Source organism: Nannobrachium achirus (genome assembly GCF_963921795.1).
Source record: "Nannobrachium achirus genome assembly, chromosome: 17".
Taxonomy (NCBI): domain Eukaryota; kingdom Metazoa; phylum Chordata; class Actinopteri; order Myctophiformes; family Myctophidae; genus Nannobrachium; species Nannobrachium achirus.
Window position 1 is genome coordinate 53691936 of NC_137824.1, and position 17573 is coordinate 53709508.

General features: G+C 44.2%; 1 protein-coding gene across 1 annotated transcript in view; it reads right to left on the reverse strand.

The window, feature by feature from the left end:
• Positions 1–378: 378 nt before the first annotated feature.
• The window catches only part of glra1 (glycine receptor, alpha 1), a gene marked incomplete at both ends in the record, with an annotated part of 165967 nt that continues 148772 nt past the window's right edge, over positions 379–17573 (reverse strand). The window contains 1 exon segment of the mRNA XM_080745536.1: positions 379–690. Coding sequence (XP_080601662.1) covers positions 379–690 — 312 coding nt within the window.

Below are 17573 nucleotides of genomic sequence, written 5' to 3' on the forward strand. Positions count from 1 at the left end.
ACACACGCTAAATAAATAAATAAATAAATAGAGGACTATTGATGAATTAATATGTCCCGGCGGGACTCAAACTTCAAAACAATTAAGGTGAAGGAAGGACGGGCCAGGAGGAAGATGAGAGAGGGAGGAATGGGGGCGTAAGGGGCGGCGATGACAAGAGAAAAAGACAGTAGGTAAAGGGGGAGGAGGAAGGGGTGGGTGGGGTCAATGATGTCTCCTATAGAACTCAGGTTTATCTCTCCGTCTCTCTCTTCCCTTCCTCCCTTGCTTCCTTCCTTCCTTCCTTGCTTCCTTCCTTCCTTCCCTCCTTCCTTCCTTCCTTCTTAACCTAGCTAGCTCGCCATTCGCTCGCTTTGTGTCCTCTCCTCCTCTCGCTTTTTAAGTCATGTTGTGGACGTCCTCGCTGCGTATGATCTTGTAGGTGATCCAGTAGAAAATGTTAAAGATCAGGAAGACGAGCGGGAAGGCCACGCGGGACACGGTGTCGATGCGCTTGGCGCGGCTCACGAAGAGCTTCTTCATCTCCTCCACGGTCTTCTCCGTGGGGCCGCGGTCGCCGCCGCCGGGCGGCGCCCCCGCCGGCGCGTTGTTGTTGTTGCCCTTGATGGCCATGCCGTCCTTGGCCTGCAGGCACGCCGGGCCCATGCCGTAGCCAGCGAAGCTGAAGCGGCCCTCGCCTGTCTCGTCCTCCTGCAACACAAAGGCCAACGACACTTAGGACAGTGGTTCTTAAAGATGAAGTGCCATGATTCCCCCCCCCCCCCCCACCCTAAAACAAAAAAGTGTACAGAAAGAGTTACATTTTGTTTTTTATGTGGCCTCACCCACCAGTTCATGGTGGGTAAGTATGGCTGGTTGTCATGGTGGGTGGTAACCCAGCTGAAGTTCCCACAGTGACAGTGTTGGGTGAATGGTAAAAGGGGAGGGGATGATTATATGATGTCATTTAATCTGTGTTTTTGGATCAGCACTTTTGACCCACAAGGTGTCAGCCTCCAGGAAGAAACCCTAAATACAAAGGGAATACATATAGGCCGAACTGCTCATAACAACCACACCAGGGGGTCTAATGAAGTACTGTCAACCTCCTAGACACATGAAAACCAGAAAAAGTACAAAACTATGGCACCGCCTCTTTAACCTTTTCAGGCCGCAACTCCCAAAATAATCATATTCTAAATGGGACCCCCGCCGCCCTGATGAGCACTAAGAGTTGAGGCATTACATTTTGTCTAACACGGTTCTATTGTGAAAATAGCAGATCTACATGCTCACAACACCTCACAATCTGATCCATGCTCAGCCCTGCACAAATCAAAGATACTGTATTGGTTTAAAAAAGGGTACTCAACAAAAGACACTGATTTCTACATGACAAGAAAGAGACACTGGTGTCTACATGACAAGAAAGAGACACTGGTGTCTACTGTCTACATATTGAAAAGACAGAGACAGAGGTGAAAGTAGTACAGTCAGCTGCTGGGGCATTAAGGCCACTGTGGCCTCAGGTCATGACATTTTTTGGAGGGGCACAAGGCCAAACTGAGGGGCAACGACGGCCATGGCCTTCATGGCCTTCCTGAAATTCCTGCCCTGGTTGAGTGAGAAAACAATGTTGCACATTAAGTTAATCATCTGGGGACCCCCCAAAATAATTTGGTGACCCACAAGTCCCGACCCACAGGTTGAGAACCTCTGTGTTAGGGAGACCAACCAGAGAGGAATCAACCTGAAGCTCATCAAAAGTCTGGTTCCAATGCCAATGTGTCAAAGATTAAACAACAAAATGGCAAATAAACATTGCTTTCTATTCAATAACCGTTGTACTAGTCAAATTATTGATGTTAATTGGTTTTACAATTTACAGATTAGCAGGTTCATACAAAGACAATATTTTGTCATGACCCATAACAGCAAAATATATATCCTTATTTTCTCCTGTAGCCCCATTTGAGAAACACTGCTCTAAATAAGGACTGATGATGTCATCAACATGTGCCAACAGGACAAATGGAATGAACGCGTGATTATGGATCCCACTGGGAAAGATGGATGGAAACGGCATAGAGCGCTCGTTTTCACAGTTATTGTCCACGACACTGCAAGCGGCGCGAAGGCCAGCGGACCTGGGAGTTACGAAGCCGTGGTGAATGCAATCGTTCTATTTATGCCCAGGCCGTAAGGCCTGGGCAAGCGCACGATAAACGCAATGATAATTGGGGTTGGTGCACCTCGCGCGGTCCAAGAGACTACAACGGAGCGCTCCCTACGTCCGGTTCAGCCAATCACAAGCTTCAAAAATGAGTCCCGGGCGTGGTTATCCATCTTTCCCAGTGGGATCCATAATCACGCGGAATGAACATGGTACCACCATGCTAAGCTGAGAGTTTCCCCACATTCAGCCCACACTGAAGATATATTCTTCATCATCTTTGAGATCTAATGAATAGATCAAGGTAAACCAACTTTTACCCACCATAAAATGTACAATTATGGCACACATGGTTTCTGCCATAATCAGTAATGTTATGCTTTAGTTGTTGGGCGCATGTGGTAAAATGCACTGAAGAACTCCTTCTCCTTTATCCCCACTGCCCCACTAACAGTGTGACACTTTGAATCTGCACTTCCTGCTGGTTGAAAATATTTATATTTGTGTGTTATTTAGATGCCTTGTACTGTATGTTAAAATGTACAATGTAGGCACTCTTTTTAACACTCTTATCCAAAGCAATCACAATACATGTTTCTTTAATTGCTACTTGGGATAACAGTAATACTTGTTGTCCCAAGTATCACATCCTTGCTCTGTGATAAGAGTGCTACAGTTTGTAGTCCCAAAACCCAGTAGTGACTTCACACTGGCTTCCGTCTCCAGATGTCCAATGAGTTTTGACATAGGGTTTTGGATTTATGAAGAAGTCTGTAAGAAGTATTTGGAGATTATGTTAATATATAAGCCAGGGGTCTTCAACAGGGTGTCTGGGACCCCTAGGGGGTCCTCCAAATCTTTGTGTTGTCTTTGTGTGATAGAAACCTTTTTCTTCTTTTTTTATATTAACAACTTGAACCCTAATGTCCTTTAGCCAAAAATAGCAGATCTACAAGCTCACAACGCCTCGCAGCACAAGGCATTGTGAACTTGTTGATCGTTTTTGGGCAAAAGTTCTCAGAATGGCAAAGAGGTTTGGTGTTGAGGGGAAAAAGAGCAGACAAGTTTGAAAGGTCAAGTTTTTTTAAGTATTGACAGTTCAAATGGTTAAATATCTGAAAACACACATTGACATGAATCCAAAATACACTGACGATTGTGCTGTCAAACGGTGAAACTATATGGAATCTCTGAACAGGTTGTGGGGGTCGCTGCTTCATATCTCTCTACACTAAGGGGTCCTTGGCCTGAAAAGGTTGTCATAAGCCTTTGATATCGTTACCAAGATTATTTCTTGAAGCTGTATTATGTAAGGTTTCTTTGGTGTATACAATGTTATTTTGTCCAATCTGTATGTTACAGTACAATATAACTTATTCCATTGGAATGGTTGTATTTGGTCTCCCTGGTCTTCTATTGAGATATTTGGCTACACAGAGCTGGATTTTTCATATATCGTGGTTTTTCAGATATCCACATAGAAAAATATCTAGGTCCACACGGAGCTGGATATTTCATATATCCCGGTTTTTCAGATATCCACATAGAAAAATATCTAGGTCCACACGACAAAGATATCTAGGTCTAACAAGCACACACACAGTAAAGTCTTCAGAGATATCCGGGTTCCCTGTCTACACGGATCCAGTGAATCGGATATTTTTCAATCTCTCCACTTATTTATCCGGTTTCAAAAATATCCAGCTTCGCGGCCGAAATATCCAGCTTCGTGTGGCTGCAAGCCCCAACAGCACCAAGAAATGTCTAGATTCAGAAATATCCAGCTTCATGTAGCCGGCACCTTAGTTCTTGTGTCTAGGTTAGACACAACCTTTGACACAATCCTGTTCACAAATTAATTATTTCTTCTTTTTCTGCTTCATTTGACAGTAAGCAGAGAGACAGGAAAGGCAGGAGAGAGGAGAAGACATGCAGCAAAGGGCCGCAGGGCGAATATGAACCCAGAACAGCCGAAGGAAGGACTTCCTGTGGTGCCTGCTCTAGCAGGTAAGCTACCGTTGCACGCCAAGGCACTTGTTTTGACCTCACACTTAGCTTTGTAAGTTACTCTGGATAAGAGCATGATGTCTGCTAAATGCAGAAAAGATTAATTGTTAAGTGTAATATGACAGCATGGCGCATGCTGCGAGGGTTATTATTTAATTTAATGTTGAAAGTTGAAACAGTGACACAGTGACACTATTCTATTTCCTTTCCGGGAGATACTAAACAGCTGCCACTCCAGTGATTCAAGCATATAGTGACAATCTTAGTTGGTGGATACATATGAAGCTATTATTTGAATGCATATTCACTGAATATTCACTGAATCTGGGATGCTTTTTCAGTGCATTGCAATGAGAGTTTCTCGTACTCTGCTCCGCTGCACTCTTATCATATTTCCTATAGAACAGAATAACCTCATGTGTCCTTCCAAAAAGTCACAGGTTCCGTACGGCTCAAAGTCGAAACACGGTCTGCCGTCTTGACGCGCGCCGTTATCCGATACCTCGGGATCACGGGTGGGTTTGGATTGCTCCGACGTCACTCAAGAGTTACAATGCGCTGCTGCTGCGTTTCCATTTGTTTATTTATTTTCTTTGAACCTGCACCACGTAGCCTGTTGTCGGATATTGGAAATCCTATCTATATTGTGTGTGTGTCCCTCCTCCTCCCCCGCTATTTCATTACAGGTGACACAATTACTTTATGCAGCGGCCCCTTATCGCTGAGCACCAGTGAGGGTCCTTATCTGCCAGCCACACAGATCAACACACGCACGCACATGCACACACACACACACACACACACACACACACACACACACACACACACACACACACACACACACACACACACACACACACACACACACACACACACACACACACACACACACACACACTCTCTCTCTCTCTCTCTCTCTCTCTCTCTCTCTCTCTCTCTCTCTCTCTCTCTCTCTCTCTCTCTCTCTCTCTCTCTCTCTCTCTCTCTCTCTCTCTCTCTCTCTCTCTCACACACACACACATCCTTTCAAGGATTCAAAGGCAAACATTGGGCGTCTCTCTATGAATTGAGATGGGCTGAGAGCGACTTTGACAGTGAGTGAGAGAGAGAGTGTGTGAGTGAGAGTGTGTGTGCGTGCGTGCGTGTGTGTGTGTGCGCGTGCGCGCGCGCGCGCGCATTCTTGTTTGTGTGATACGAGGCAGCAGCTCTCCTCTCTCTCTCTCTCAGAGATCCATTTTTAGAACCCATGTCCCCGTTCTGTCCTTGCCTCCACGCCACCCCATTTATAACCGTTAATACATGTTGGGTGTGTGCACGCGTTGATGCACGCACGCATGCCCACACACACACACACACACACACACATCATCTGAACACGTGAGGACAGGGCTGTGCGTGCGTGCGTGCGTGAACTTCAGGCTCCCACCAGCAGTGTGAGCATGTCTCAGCATCCTTCCATTCAAGTGTGTTTAAGTATGTGTGTGTGTCGTAGATACACAAACTATAAACTGGCCAATAAGAGGTCATCCCAGTCATGGCCTTTTGTTGAATCATAACTGCGTGGTAAAATACTGGACTTGACAAGTCTCCTATACAGTTTGAAGAGCTATCAAGCTTTCCTAATATCGTAGAGCCTTAGTATGTACAGTATATTCCTTCCCCTTCATTTCAGTGTGTGGCTTGATCACGAGACAGCTGTTACCTCATCAGATGACATAATCTATTGCAGTGGTTCTCAACCTGTGGGTCGGGGGGGTCCCCAAATTATTTTGGGGGGTCCCCAGATGATTAACTTAATGTAACATTGTTTTCTCACTCAACAGTAAACAAACCAGCATACTGTAAAGTATATATGTAAGTGTATAGATGGTATCTGCACATTTCTAAAGCGACAATTTAAAATGACAAATTAAACATTGGCCAAATTGTCAAATATTAGAGGCAGAAATTGAGAAAATATCCGATCTACATGCTCACAACGCCTCGCAACGCGAGGCGTTGTGAGCATGTAGATCTGCTATCTTCACAATAGAACCGTGTTATACATAATGTAATTCCTCAACTCTTAGTGCTCGTCAGGGAGGGGGGGTCCCCAGTTAAAATATGATTATTTTGGGGGTCGCGGCCTGAAAAGGTTGAGAACCACTGATCTATTGGATAGAATCTATATAGGATAGAATATATAGGATAGAATCAGCCACCGGATCATAAAAACGACAGGCGACTTGATGCCAACGTGGCGAGTGTCGAGCGCACACTGTAAAAGTCCACAGTAGTTGATTAGATTTCAATTTTACGAAATGAATGAATTGACAGTGAGGATTTTTACTGTGCACGAGCAGCACGCCCGCTGACCACGCACTATTTAAAAACGGAACAGAACCCTCCGAGCGACGCCTGGTCGGGTGCCAACGTGTCTTATAGAGTCTTTTTATAACCCAGTACATTTTGCTGAATAGCGTTGCGTGACCTCTGGCAGGATGGCCGCTTCAGTAAATACGAGCGAACGGACGCCTGTCCTGGCTGGCTCGCCGTCTAGCTAGCACCACCACCGCGTCACTCTGCACGTTCCCATAACTTTTTTTTTAATGTTTTTTATCCCACGTTTTTTGCAACCCATTTTTCTCACCCGGTGACTACCTAACCTGTAGTCCTGGTTTCCGCTCTCCCCCTGCCGCGCCAGGGGACATTGGGGAGCACCCGGCTGGCTAGGGGGAGGTAGTATAGAAACCAGGACTACTGCATGTTTTTGTGTGAGGGCCTATGCCCAAGGAGACACGGGGAGAACATTCAAACTCACCCCAGAAAGGCCCTATCGCCAACCCCACCTAGGGTGTGGGTGCTGATGACGCGGGTGACTCTGCACGTTCCCATATCTTAAAACATTTAGGCCTAGAATTATTTAATGCGTTAACTATTGAAAAAAATAGCCTCTGGGACGAGCTGTACCACAACAAGATATGCTTTACCAAAACGATAGCTATTGAGGCCTTTCGACTCCTAACTATCAAGTATTAGCAGGGCTGGATTAACACCTCAGTGGGCCCCTGGGCACTGAAGCACCAAGGTGCCCCTGTGTGCACGCAAAATGTTTTGTAGACATATGTAGGCATGTAGGTCCAATATGATATGATATGATCTGCAGCAGCAGTTGGCACAGCACGGCCCGACAAGAGTTTTAATCAGTTGACTTGACTTTCATGAAATATTGTATATTGTACTTAACACACAATCAGCACTTTTCAGCAGCATTCTCACAGCATTTGTTTCAGGGGGTGGTGGACATCATTTATTTCATTCTGATTCATTCTGATATTAATATAATCAATGAACACACAATCTACTCTATAACGTCACACATAATCAATCATGATAATATCTAATCTACTACAGGTCCCTGGAACACCATATTTTGAGATGGGGGGGGGGGGGGGGTCCAGGGCCAAATACATGTAATTCTGGGGGTCCTTGACATGAAAAGGTTTGAGAACCACTGATTTAAAGGTTTGAGAACCACTGATTTAGAAGAGGTCAAAAACATTCAAAGGCTTGCCACAAAATGTTCACGATTCTTCAAAAATAGCAGATCTACAAGCACTGCGAGCTTGTATCAGTGTTAATTTTGGCAGAATATTTTTGATTTAGTTTTAGTCATAGTCTTTTGAATAAAATGCAATTTAGTTTTAGTCATATTTTAGTCATCTGAAATGTTTTAGTTTTAGTCTAGTTTTATTCGACTTAATATCATAATATTTCAGTCGACTAAATGTACAGATGATTTTGTCAACAAAACATTTTTTGGCGGGCCTTGATGTGTCGTAATGGCTGATTTTACACACTTGGTTGCACTCTGAAAATAGCCGATCTACAAGCTCACAACGCATCGCAGCGCGACGCATTGTGCTAGCATCTGCTATTTTCAGAGTGCAACACCCGAGTACAACCAAACATAAATGACTTGCCTTTTTAGTTCTACTGGATCTCTTCTCCACTAGTCCATACCGTGACATTTTAGTCTAGTTTTTATTTGTTGACAAAATTGTCGATATATTTAGTCATAGTTTTCGTCATCACAGCTTAGTTTTTATTTAGTTGTCGTCAGTGATAAAAGGTAGTTGACGGACATTTTTCGTCATTGTCGATGAAATCAACACTGGCTTGTATAATATCTAAAGCATGAAATAATGGTTAGAGAGGTTCAACGCCCTATCTCGGGGTCTTGTTCACGAATGAGAGAAAGGGGGAGAAGGAGATCAGCTGGAGAATCGGAGCAGCAGGAGCGGTTTTGCAGTTGCAAAATCGCACTGTGGTGAAGAAAAAAAGAGTTGAGCCGGAAGGCAAAGCTCTCTGTCTACCGAGCAATCTTCGTTCCTACTCTCACCTATGGTCATGAAGTGTGGGTCATGACCGAAAGTATAAGGTCGCGGGTGCAAGCGGACGAAATGGGTTTCCTCAGACGGGTGGCTGGTATCTATCTCCCTTAGAGATAGGGTGAGAAGTTCAGTCACCCGAGAGAGACTTGGAGTAGAACCGCTGCTCCTACACTTGGAAAGGAGTCAGCTTAGGTGGTTCGGGCATCTAGTACGGATGCCCCCCGAGCACCTTCCTAGGAAGGTCCTCGATGCGCGTCCCACTGGGAGGAGACCCTGTGGCAGACCTAAGACCAGATGGAAGGATTATATCTCCAAACTGGCCTGGGAACGCCTCGGTATACTCCCAGAGGGAGTGGAGGAAGTTGCTCAGGATAAGGAAATCTGGAGGTCTCAGTTGGAACTGTTGCCCCCGCGACCCGATTCCGGATAAGCGGTTGAAGATGGATGGATGGATGGATGGATGGATGGATGGATAGAGAGGTTAAAATCTAACATGACACAGGTTTACCTTACCAGTCCAAACGGATTAAAACAGCCCTCCCCCTCCCCTCCCCCTCCCACACCTTGCTCGGTTCCCGACCTCTCCGCGTCCTTCAGTGGTGGCGGGTCCTGCCATGTCTAAGTGTTACAGATGCTCCACTTTATTCTCACCGCCAACATGATTAATGTGGTGGGGGGTGGGGGAGGAGGGGAGGGGTGCAGGGGCGTCAATTGGGTATGGCAGGGGACCTGCGAGAAGTTGGCACACCATATGTTGAAAACATATATAAAAATGGTGTCATTATTTAGTGCTGAATTTGTGCTGAATTGTGCCGTAAATGTTATAATTTGTGCTGGTATAATTTTTGAGGGTCTCATTCTTTAGTGCTGGATGTGCTCTAATTTGTGCCGTTGAAATCATCAATTGTGTTTATATATATTCATATATATAAATATTTATATGGTTATGAATTAGCAGATTTAGCAGCATTACAGTGGTGTGGCCAGCAGAGGGCGATGGAGATAATGGTAGAACATAGGAGCAGAACAGTGGTGTTATGTAGAATAACTAAAAAGTGATACCAGCACAAATTATAAAATTTACGGCACAATTCAGCACAAATTCAGCACTAAAGAATGACACCATTTTTATATATGTTTTCATCATATGGGGTGCCAACTTCACAGAGGTTGGCAGGGGTATGCAGCTGCCATACCCTGGGTCCAGGGGGGGGAAAATAAAAGTTACTTTTAAACATAAATCCATGAATGTCTCTTTTGTCTATCTGTGCTGGTTATTATGTTGTTAAATTACAGTAAAATGAAGTGCAAAATTTAACAAAATGGTCACTTCAACAAGGTATTATACTTATATTCTCCACACTTGTATTCTCCCCTTCTTGACAAAATGGTATATTCCCAGGTTCTGCAGGTCAGCTGCACAGGTGCAATTCATTATTGTTAATTGTGACACGTTTACTAACGTGCCAAGTTTAGCTGCACTTGAACAACCGTTCCAGGCTGCCATATCCAGCCCAAGAAACTGTAGAAAACGAGGGGGAAAATAAAATGTACTTCTTAAAATAAATGTATCATGCCTGTTTCTAAGGTATGGCAACATGACTGGTGTCTTGCACAAGCACGAAGGTGCACGTGCAAGACACCAGTCATGTTGCCATACCTTAGCTTTTTCTGAACTGACGCCACTGGAGGGGTGCAAGGCTGGGTGGGATATCAGTAGGAAGTGGCAGTGAGGGGTGGAAGGGGAGGTTCCTACGCTAGCGGTTCACTCCTCCCTTCTCACTGTATTCATGCTCGGGCACGTGCACACTATAGACATCAAAGGGGTCTTGAGCCCCTGCCCTTTTATCCGTCTGTAAAAAAAGTGCCCTCTCCAGACCATGAATACAGTTTTCACAATGGAGAAAGAAGAAATGCAAATGCCCTCTTTCCATGCCATACCTGAAGGCAGCATTCAAGAGAATTGCCTTGTCCAAACTCTCCTGAACTTGAATGCAGCGTCTTATGCTGAAATAATTGCCCTCTCTGTGTATAAATCCATGCCGTCTTACACCACATCTCCAGTATTGACCTGATTATGCTTAGTTCAGTGTGGTATCAAACACCGCAAATAACCGACCACGAACAAAAGCGTGATCGTAACAGTTTAAGGAAGTGAGCGAGTTTGTTCACGTTCGTGGCAACGAACCGGTTCTTTTGAACAAATCGCTCGCGGACGACACGTCGCTGTTTCTCTCTTTCGTTCACTCTCTCACATTCCCTCTGAAGCCTCTGTCATAGTCCAAGGTGAAGAGCTATCACCTCACCGCGGTGTAGTTTTCTAGCTATCACCTAAAAATGTATAACAAAGCCGAGGTGATAGCTAGAAAACTACACTGCGGTGAGGTGATAGCTCTTCACCTTGCACTATGATAGAGGCTTAAGGCATGGACGAAAATATAGCTCTTGAACCTCTATCATAGTACAAGGTGAAGAGCTATCACCTCACCGCTATAACCTCACCTAGGCTTTGTTATATATTTTTAGGTGATGGCTAGAACAGGGGTTCCCAAACTTTTTTTGGCTCAGGGCACCCCTATACATATTATTTTCACCCAACGCACCCCTACATTATATTCATAATTTTCACTCCCAGCATCTCATATTTATAGCATATTTTAGTCATTGTCTTGTGAGGAAAACATTGAGATAATAGCCATTTTGGTTAAAACTGACTAAAAATAACTTTGTACTTAAAATTGTAAATGATACTAAATATTTTTTTAAGTGTCCAGACAAAATCCAATCTTGCGGCACCCCTGGACTGCCGTCACGGCACCCCAGGGTGCCCTGTCACCCACTTTGAAAACCCCTGAGCCAGAAAACTACACCGCGGTGAGGTGATAGCTCCGACTCTCACCCTCTCACCCTCTCTCTCTCTCTCTCTCTCTCTCTGCGTCATACAGATTCTGCTTCAGCGATTCATTAGTTCTACAGTCTAATTAAAACTCCTCCATTAACACACGGCCACGCCTGCGCCCAGCCCCGCTATCCCAGGGAGGAGGGGGGGATGAGGGAGAGGGGGGGAGGTGATAAATAGAGGAGAGAGGAACGGAGCTTTGCCCTTTGGGTTTGGACTGCAGGAGCGATTTATGGCCGCACGTCGGAGACGTAGCTCTCCTCTCATCTCTTCCTTTTTCTACCCCCCCTCTCTCTCTCTCTCTCTCTCTCTCTTCTCCTCCTCATCCTCTTAACTGCATTTCAAAGTGTTGAGTTATGGTGTGCGGCATGATGCGGAGAGAGAGAGAGAGAGGGAGAGAGGGAGAGAGAGAGAGGGAGAGAGAGAGAGAGAGAGAGAGGGAGAGAGTTAGACAAAGAGAGAGCCGACGTGAAAGAAAAGAGCGTCGGCCGGGGAGGTGGGGAGGAGAGGAAATGCGAAAGAAGAAAAGGGAAAAAGAGAGACAGATGGGGGAGAGAGAGATGCAGAGAGAGAAAGAGAGAGAGAGAGAGAGAAAGAGAGAGAGAGAGAGAGAAAGAGAGAGAGAGAAAGCAGGGGTGCACCAAATCCTGGGCCCTGGGTACAAGGATCCCCTCACATTTTGTGCTTTAACTATTGAAAAATAGCAGATATACAAGCTTGTAGATCTGCTATTTTTGAAAAAGTCTTTGAATATTTCAAATCCTTCTAAGGTTTTTTTTTAAAAACCTACTGTTATGTTTCTATGTCAGTGGTGCTCAAACTTCTTCATGTGAAGAACCCCCCAAAATGATATGCATTTGGCCACGGACCCCCATCTCAAAATATTTAGTTCCAGGGACCCCCAAGAAGCAAAATTTGAGTTAAAAATGTTCAAATGATATAAAAAAAACGTGTATAAAAAAATACATATTCAAAGATTTGCACACATTTTTCACGACTTTTCAAAAATAGTAGATCTACAAGCTCACAGCGCGGCACTGAGTGCCGCGCTGTGAGCTTGTAGATCTGCTATTTTTAAATAGTTAAAGTATAAAATAATCAAGGCCCCTCCTCCACCTCGGGCCCTAGTAACTCAGTCCCACTCCCCCCCCTTGTGACGCCCCTGCAGAGAGAGAGAAAGAGAGTCCCCTCGGCTCGCGCTCATCTATCATGCTTTCCTCCCCTGATTGATGCATTTATATCTCTTAGCCCGCTGATGTGATGAATTAGGAGGAGCCAGGACTCCCAAATGCATGTGGGACGCTATCTGCAACCATCTCTCTCTGCAAATATTGCCCTTTCCACACTTGTTTTAGGGCGCCGCACATTTACATAAACCTGTTTTGGAAGGTGTCACCCCTAACTATCGTCTGTATCTATCCGCTGCTGACAGGTGCTGGAGGGATTTCATGCCTTGCGTCGCGTTGTTGCGTGCATGACTCTCCCCCCCCAAAAAAGCAATTTCAGCTTTCAGAGTATAGCATGGAGAAAAGAAAGAAGATATCGTCACTGTCGGGCAGAAACCTTGTATCTCCTAGTTTCAAATTTGTACGTTTTTTCGCAAAGCAAAGCCCTGCTTCATCGTACAAGGCCGTCGCACAAAAGCAGTGAAAACAGCCGATCTACAAGCACACAACGCCTCGCACCTAGTTTAAATCATTTTGAAAATGATGAATGCAAAACAAACGGTTTTGGACTTACAAGGTTTCCACCCGACAACGACGATAATATGTCCTCCTTTCTTATTCATTTTCCCCTGGATTCATTTCCAGCTGTCCCTTCTCCCTCTCTTACTCTATTTCTGTCTCTCTTTCTGCAGTGTTTCCCCATTCATCCCCTTTGTGTTTCTACATTATGTCTTCCTCTTAAACCACATGAATCCTGTCATCCCCATTCTGGCCACCATAGCAGACGAACATTCGGTGAAAACGGGTGAATACTGAGAGAGATTTGGTGTAGAGCAGGGGTCTCAAACTCAATTTACCTTGGGGCTGGCACATGCACGCGTATACTGTAGTTTCATACCAGTCTAAAGGCCCATTCCCACTGGGCCAGATAACAGATATCTGGAGATATTTCTCCAGATATTTCTCCATGCAAAGTGGATGGTAGATACAGATAAAAAAATGTTTTGCCACAGATAAAAGTATCTGTGGCAAATATCTGTGGTAGATATTTTTTTTATCTGTATCTACCATCCACTTTGAATGGAAAAATATCTGGAGAAATATCTCCAGATATCTGTTATCTGGCCCAGTGGGAATGGGCCTTTACAACTACATACCAGTCTAACAACTACTCCATCAGTCTTCTCAAATGTATTTTCTTTTTTTTTTTTTTACACAAAATAAGATGAACATGGACCCTGGTGTTGTGTTTAACTTATGGAACATGTACTGTGCTGTTAACTGTACTGTATTATTAACTGTTTTGAGGTTCAAATAAAACTTGCGGGCCGCACTAACATTAAACTTTCATATTAACTCATCTAGTGCCATTCGCGAGATGTCTCGCGAAATGTACTCGAGTATCTGTAGTGCCATTCACGGGATATCTCGGGAAAAGTAATAGATTACTGTAACGGCGAGTACATTACCGAGAAGAATCGCCGGCGGTCCGGAGACGAAATCCGTCGCTGATTTTGCATCATCACGGCTCCACGAGCACAAAATAGTCCCATCCATAACATTGAGGTGGACGGGGGATCTCATCTTTAATGTCCATTATCTCAAAACTACACTTTAGAAGCTAGGATGGAGGCAGATGCTCGCTTATGTTACACATGTATAAAAGCTCCGGTCGGCCATTACACAACTCCACGTGGACACGGATCGGTTCCGGCGCACGATCCGATGACGTCAGACCGGAAGTGATTGCGCGGTGGACTTCTGGCCTTCAAAATAAGACAACGCAAGTGAATGGGACCTGAAGGAGGCACTTTGGACATTATAATCCGTTAATGTCTGGGGCTCTGAATGAGTTAAGGTGGGGGCCACAAAATATCGTCTTGCGGGCCGCAAATGGCCCCCGGGCCGCCAGTTTGAGACCCCTGGTGTAGAGGGAACAAAGGAGGGGACCAGGTGTGTCACACCATATATAAGCTCACAGCGTGCTGCGAGCTTTAAGATCTGCTATATATATTTTTAAATCGTGACAATTTGTGCAAGTCTTTGAATATTTCAAATCCTAAGATTAAAAAAAATGTTTCTATGTCAGTGGTGCTCAAACCTTTTCGCGTGAAAGGACCCTCCAAATGATATGTATTTGGCCACGGACCCCCATCTCAAAATATTTAGTTCCAGGCAGGGACCCCCCAGAGCAAAATTTTACTTACAAATGTTCGCACACATTTTCACGACTTTTCAAAAATAGCAGATCTACAAGCCCGCAGCGCGGCACTCGGTGCCGCGCTGTGGGCTTGTATATCTGCTATTTTTCAATAGCTAAAGTATAAAATCCACCTTGGGCCCTAGTAACTCAGTCCCCCCCCCTTGTGACGCCCCTGGAGGGGACCAAGTACAGGCCCCTCGGGGACTCCGGTGTCAGCTAAGTATAACGTACAGTATACGGTTTCAGTGGATAAAGCCGCTGGAAGCTTCCCAGGATGTTTGGGGATTAATATGACGGTGGATATGAGTGGATGTGGAGTGTATCGACTCAGACTGAGTGCCGGGTAGTCTTCTTATCTGGACTGGTGTTTACTCTGGCGCCCCCGCCTCGCTGCTCTAGGATTGGCCAAGGAAAAGGAAGAATGTTCAACACTTTATCACTGTCTTTGGACACGGACGCCCGGTTGCGTTGGGGTGAGATTCGGGAGTCTCTTGCCTCGTTACGTCCCTCAAGCGTTATTTGGAATCAAATAACGCGTCACGCAACTGATGAGATTCTGCATATCGTCATTGTCGGGTGGAAACTTTGTATGTCCAAAACCGTTTGTTTCGCATTTATCATTTTTGAAATGATTTAAACTATAGTGAAAACAGCCGATCTACAAGCACACAGCGTTTTTGGCCTTTTGTGCGATTTTTTTTGGCCTTTTGTGCGATGGCCTTGTATGATGAGCAGTGATTTACTTTGCGAAAAAATTTACAAATTTGAAACTTGGAGATGCGAGGTCCTCCAGTCTGTCTGTTCTACGGCTGAGCTGAGTCAACTTCACAGTCAAGCATTGAAAGCATTTAAATGGCTTATGGGAGAAGTAGCTCCTTTAATCTACACAGACATGTTCCGTTTTACACTTCTTTTTAATCAAATCAATCAAATGTTTCATGTCTGATCATGAATGATTCATCAGTATGCTGGTTGGCTCGATTCCAGGCTTAAAACTCTCAATTTAGTCAGGAACACTCACGTCAAAGTAGATTTAACCATTTATTACAGTTAGACTTGACGTTAAAGGGCTCTGCGTTCGGAGATGTTCCCTGGATTTTGTACAAACATGCTTGCTAAGCAAAATCAGGGAACTTTAAGCAAAACCTGCCCATAGGGATACAATAGTAGTACAATAGCAATACATTGACATATTAGCTTGTATCAGCAGACATGATATTGCAAGTATTTTAGCCTATATGCCAGACTCTGATCAAAAGGTGGAGGCTGGGGTGGAGGAGGCAGCTAAGAGGAGCAGAGCTATATAGTGAAAGCAAGCCATATTTACTAAGCGAGAGCTCTCATTGGATTAGACAGAGTGATGTAATGATTAGCAGATCTGTGAATGAGGAGTAGGAAAGGAGCTGACTGACAGCCGACTACAGCTGAGGCGGGCGAGACTCGAGTGGCCTGCATAAACTAACGCTATACTTAAAGGGGCACTCCACCACTTTTCAACCTATGTTCATATAATTGGTCTTCAGCTTTTTATCGTCTTGTGACATCATCGATTGCCAATCCAGCTTATAGAAACTGCAGGCTTTCTATTCCTGAAAAGTTGCAATTTTAAAGTGGAAGCCATTGTTCTCGCGATAATAAAAATCTAAAAAAAAAATCAAAAATATAGATTAACATTTTTTGGGGGAAAATGATGATGTCACAAGACGATGGATTCTGAACTTCCCACAGCTCTCCTAGGAGACTTGGACTGAGTAGATTTTTTTTTTAAATATTTTATCATGAACATTAGTGACGACCTATTATATGAAGACAGGTTGAAAAGTGGTGAACTACTCCTTTAATTTTCTGAAAAGACTGGAGAAAGTTAATGGGATTTTTACCTATCAGTTGCATCAAACATGGCTGCCACTGTTATGCTCTATCTAGGGGAAATTTACACTCTATAGTGACCATTGGGATTATATTACGTACGACAGACATTTAACGGTGATAGAAGTGATAGAAATAAGCAGATTATCATTGCGGTGGTCTGATCACCTGTTATGAAAAAAACAACAAAAACCAACAACATCTGGATCAGTCTTTTGGGGAGTAAATATCACCAACTAACGGTAAGAAAAGCTTCTAGGCCAGAGTTCTCCTTTAAATAGTGTAGACTGTATATGCATTATTCATAAATATTAAAAAAATGAAGACATTTCCAAATTAATTCATAGGTTAGAAAGACAGGCTAATACAACCTGAAAATGTGTTAGAGTTCTTCTCCTGGTAGAGATAGAGGTCGCTTCAGGCCAGCGTAATGTGCCAAAATGAATGGAATGACACCGTTCTCAGGGAGATTCATGCAGGTCACAGTCGCGTCGCCTTCAGCTCTACTAACGAGGAGTGAAAGGAATAAATAAAACATAAACCCCAGGTCTGTTGCATTTTTAGTTGATAATTGAGCACTGTCCAAATCCATTAGCCTAATACTGAGGAACTGTCCATGGTCCTGGAATTGTCACTCTCTCACTCCACGCTGTTTTTTGTTTTTTTTGTCTTTTTGTTTCTTCTCGTGGACAAACGGGTGTCACACCAAATTCTGGGCCCTGGGTACAAGGATTCCCTGCGTTATTTTGTGCTTTAACTATTGAAAAATAGCAGATATACAAGGTCACAGCTGCGAGCTTGTAGATCTGCTATTTTTGAAAAATCGTGAAAATGTGTCTTTGAATATTTCAAATCCTTCTAAGGTTTTTAAAAAAACCTGTGTTTCTATGTCAGTGGTGCTACA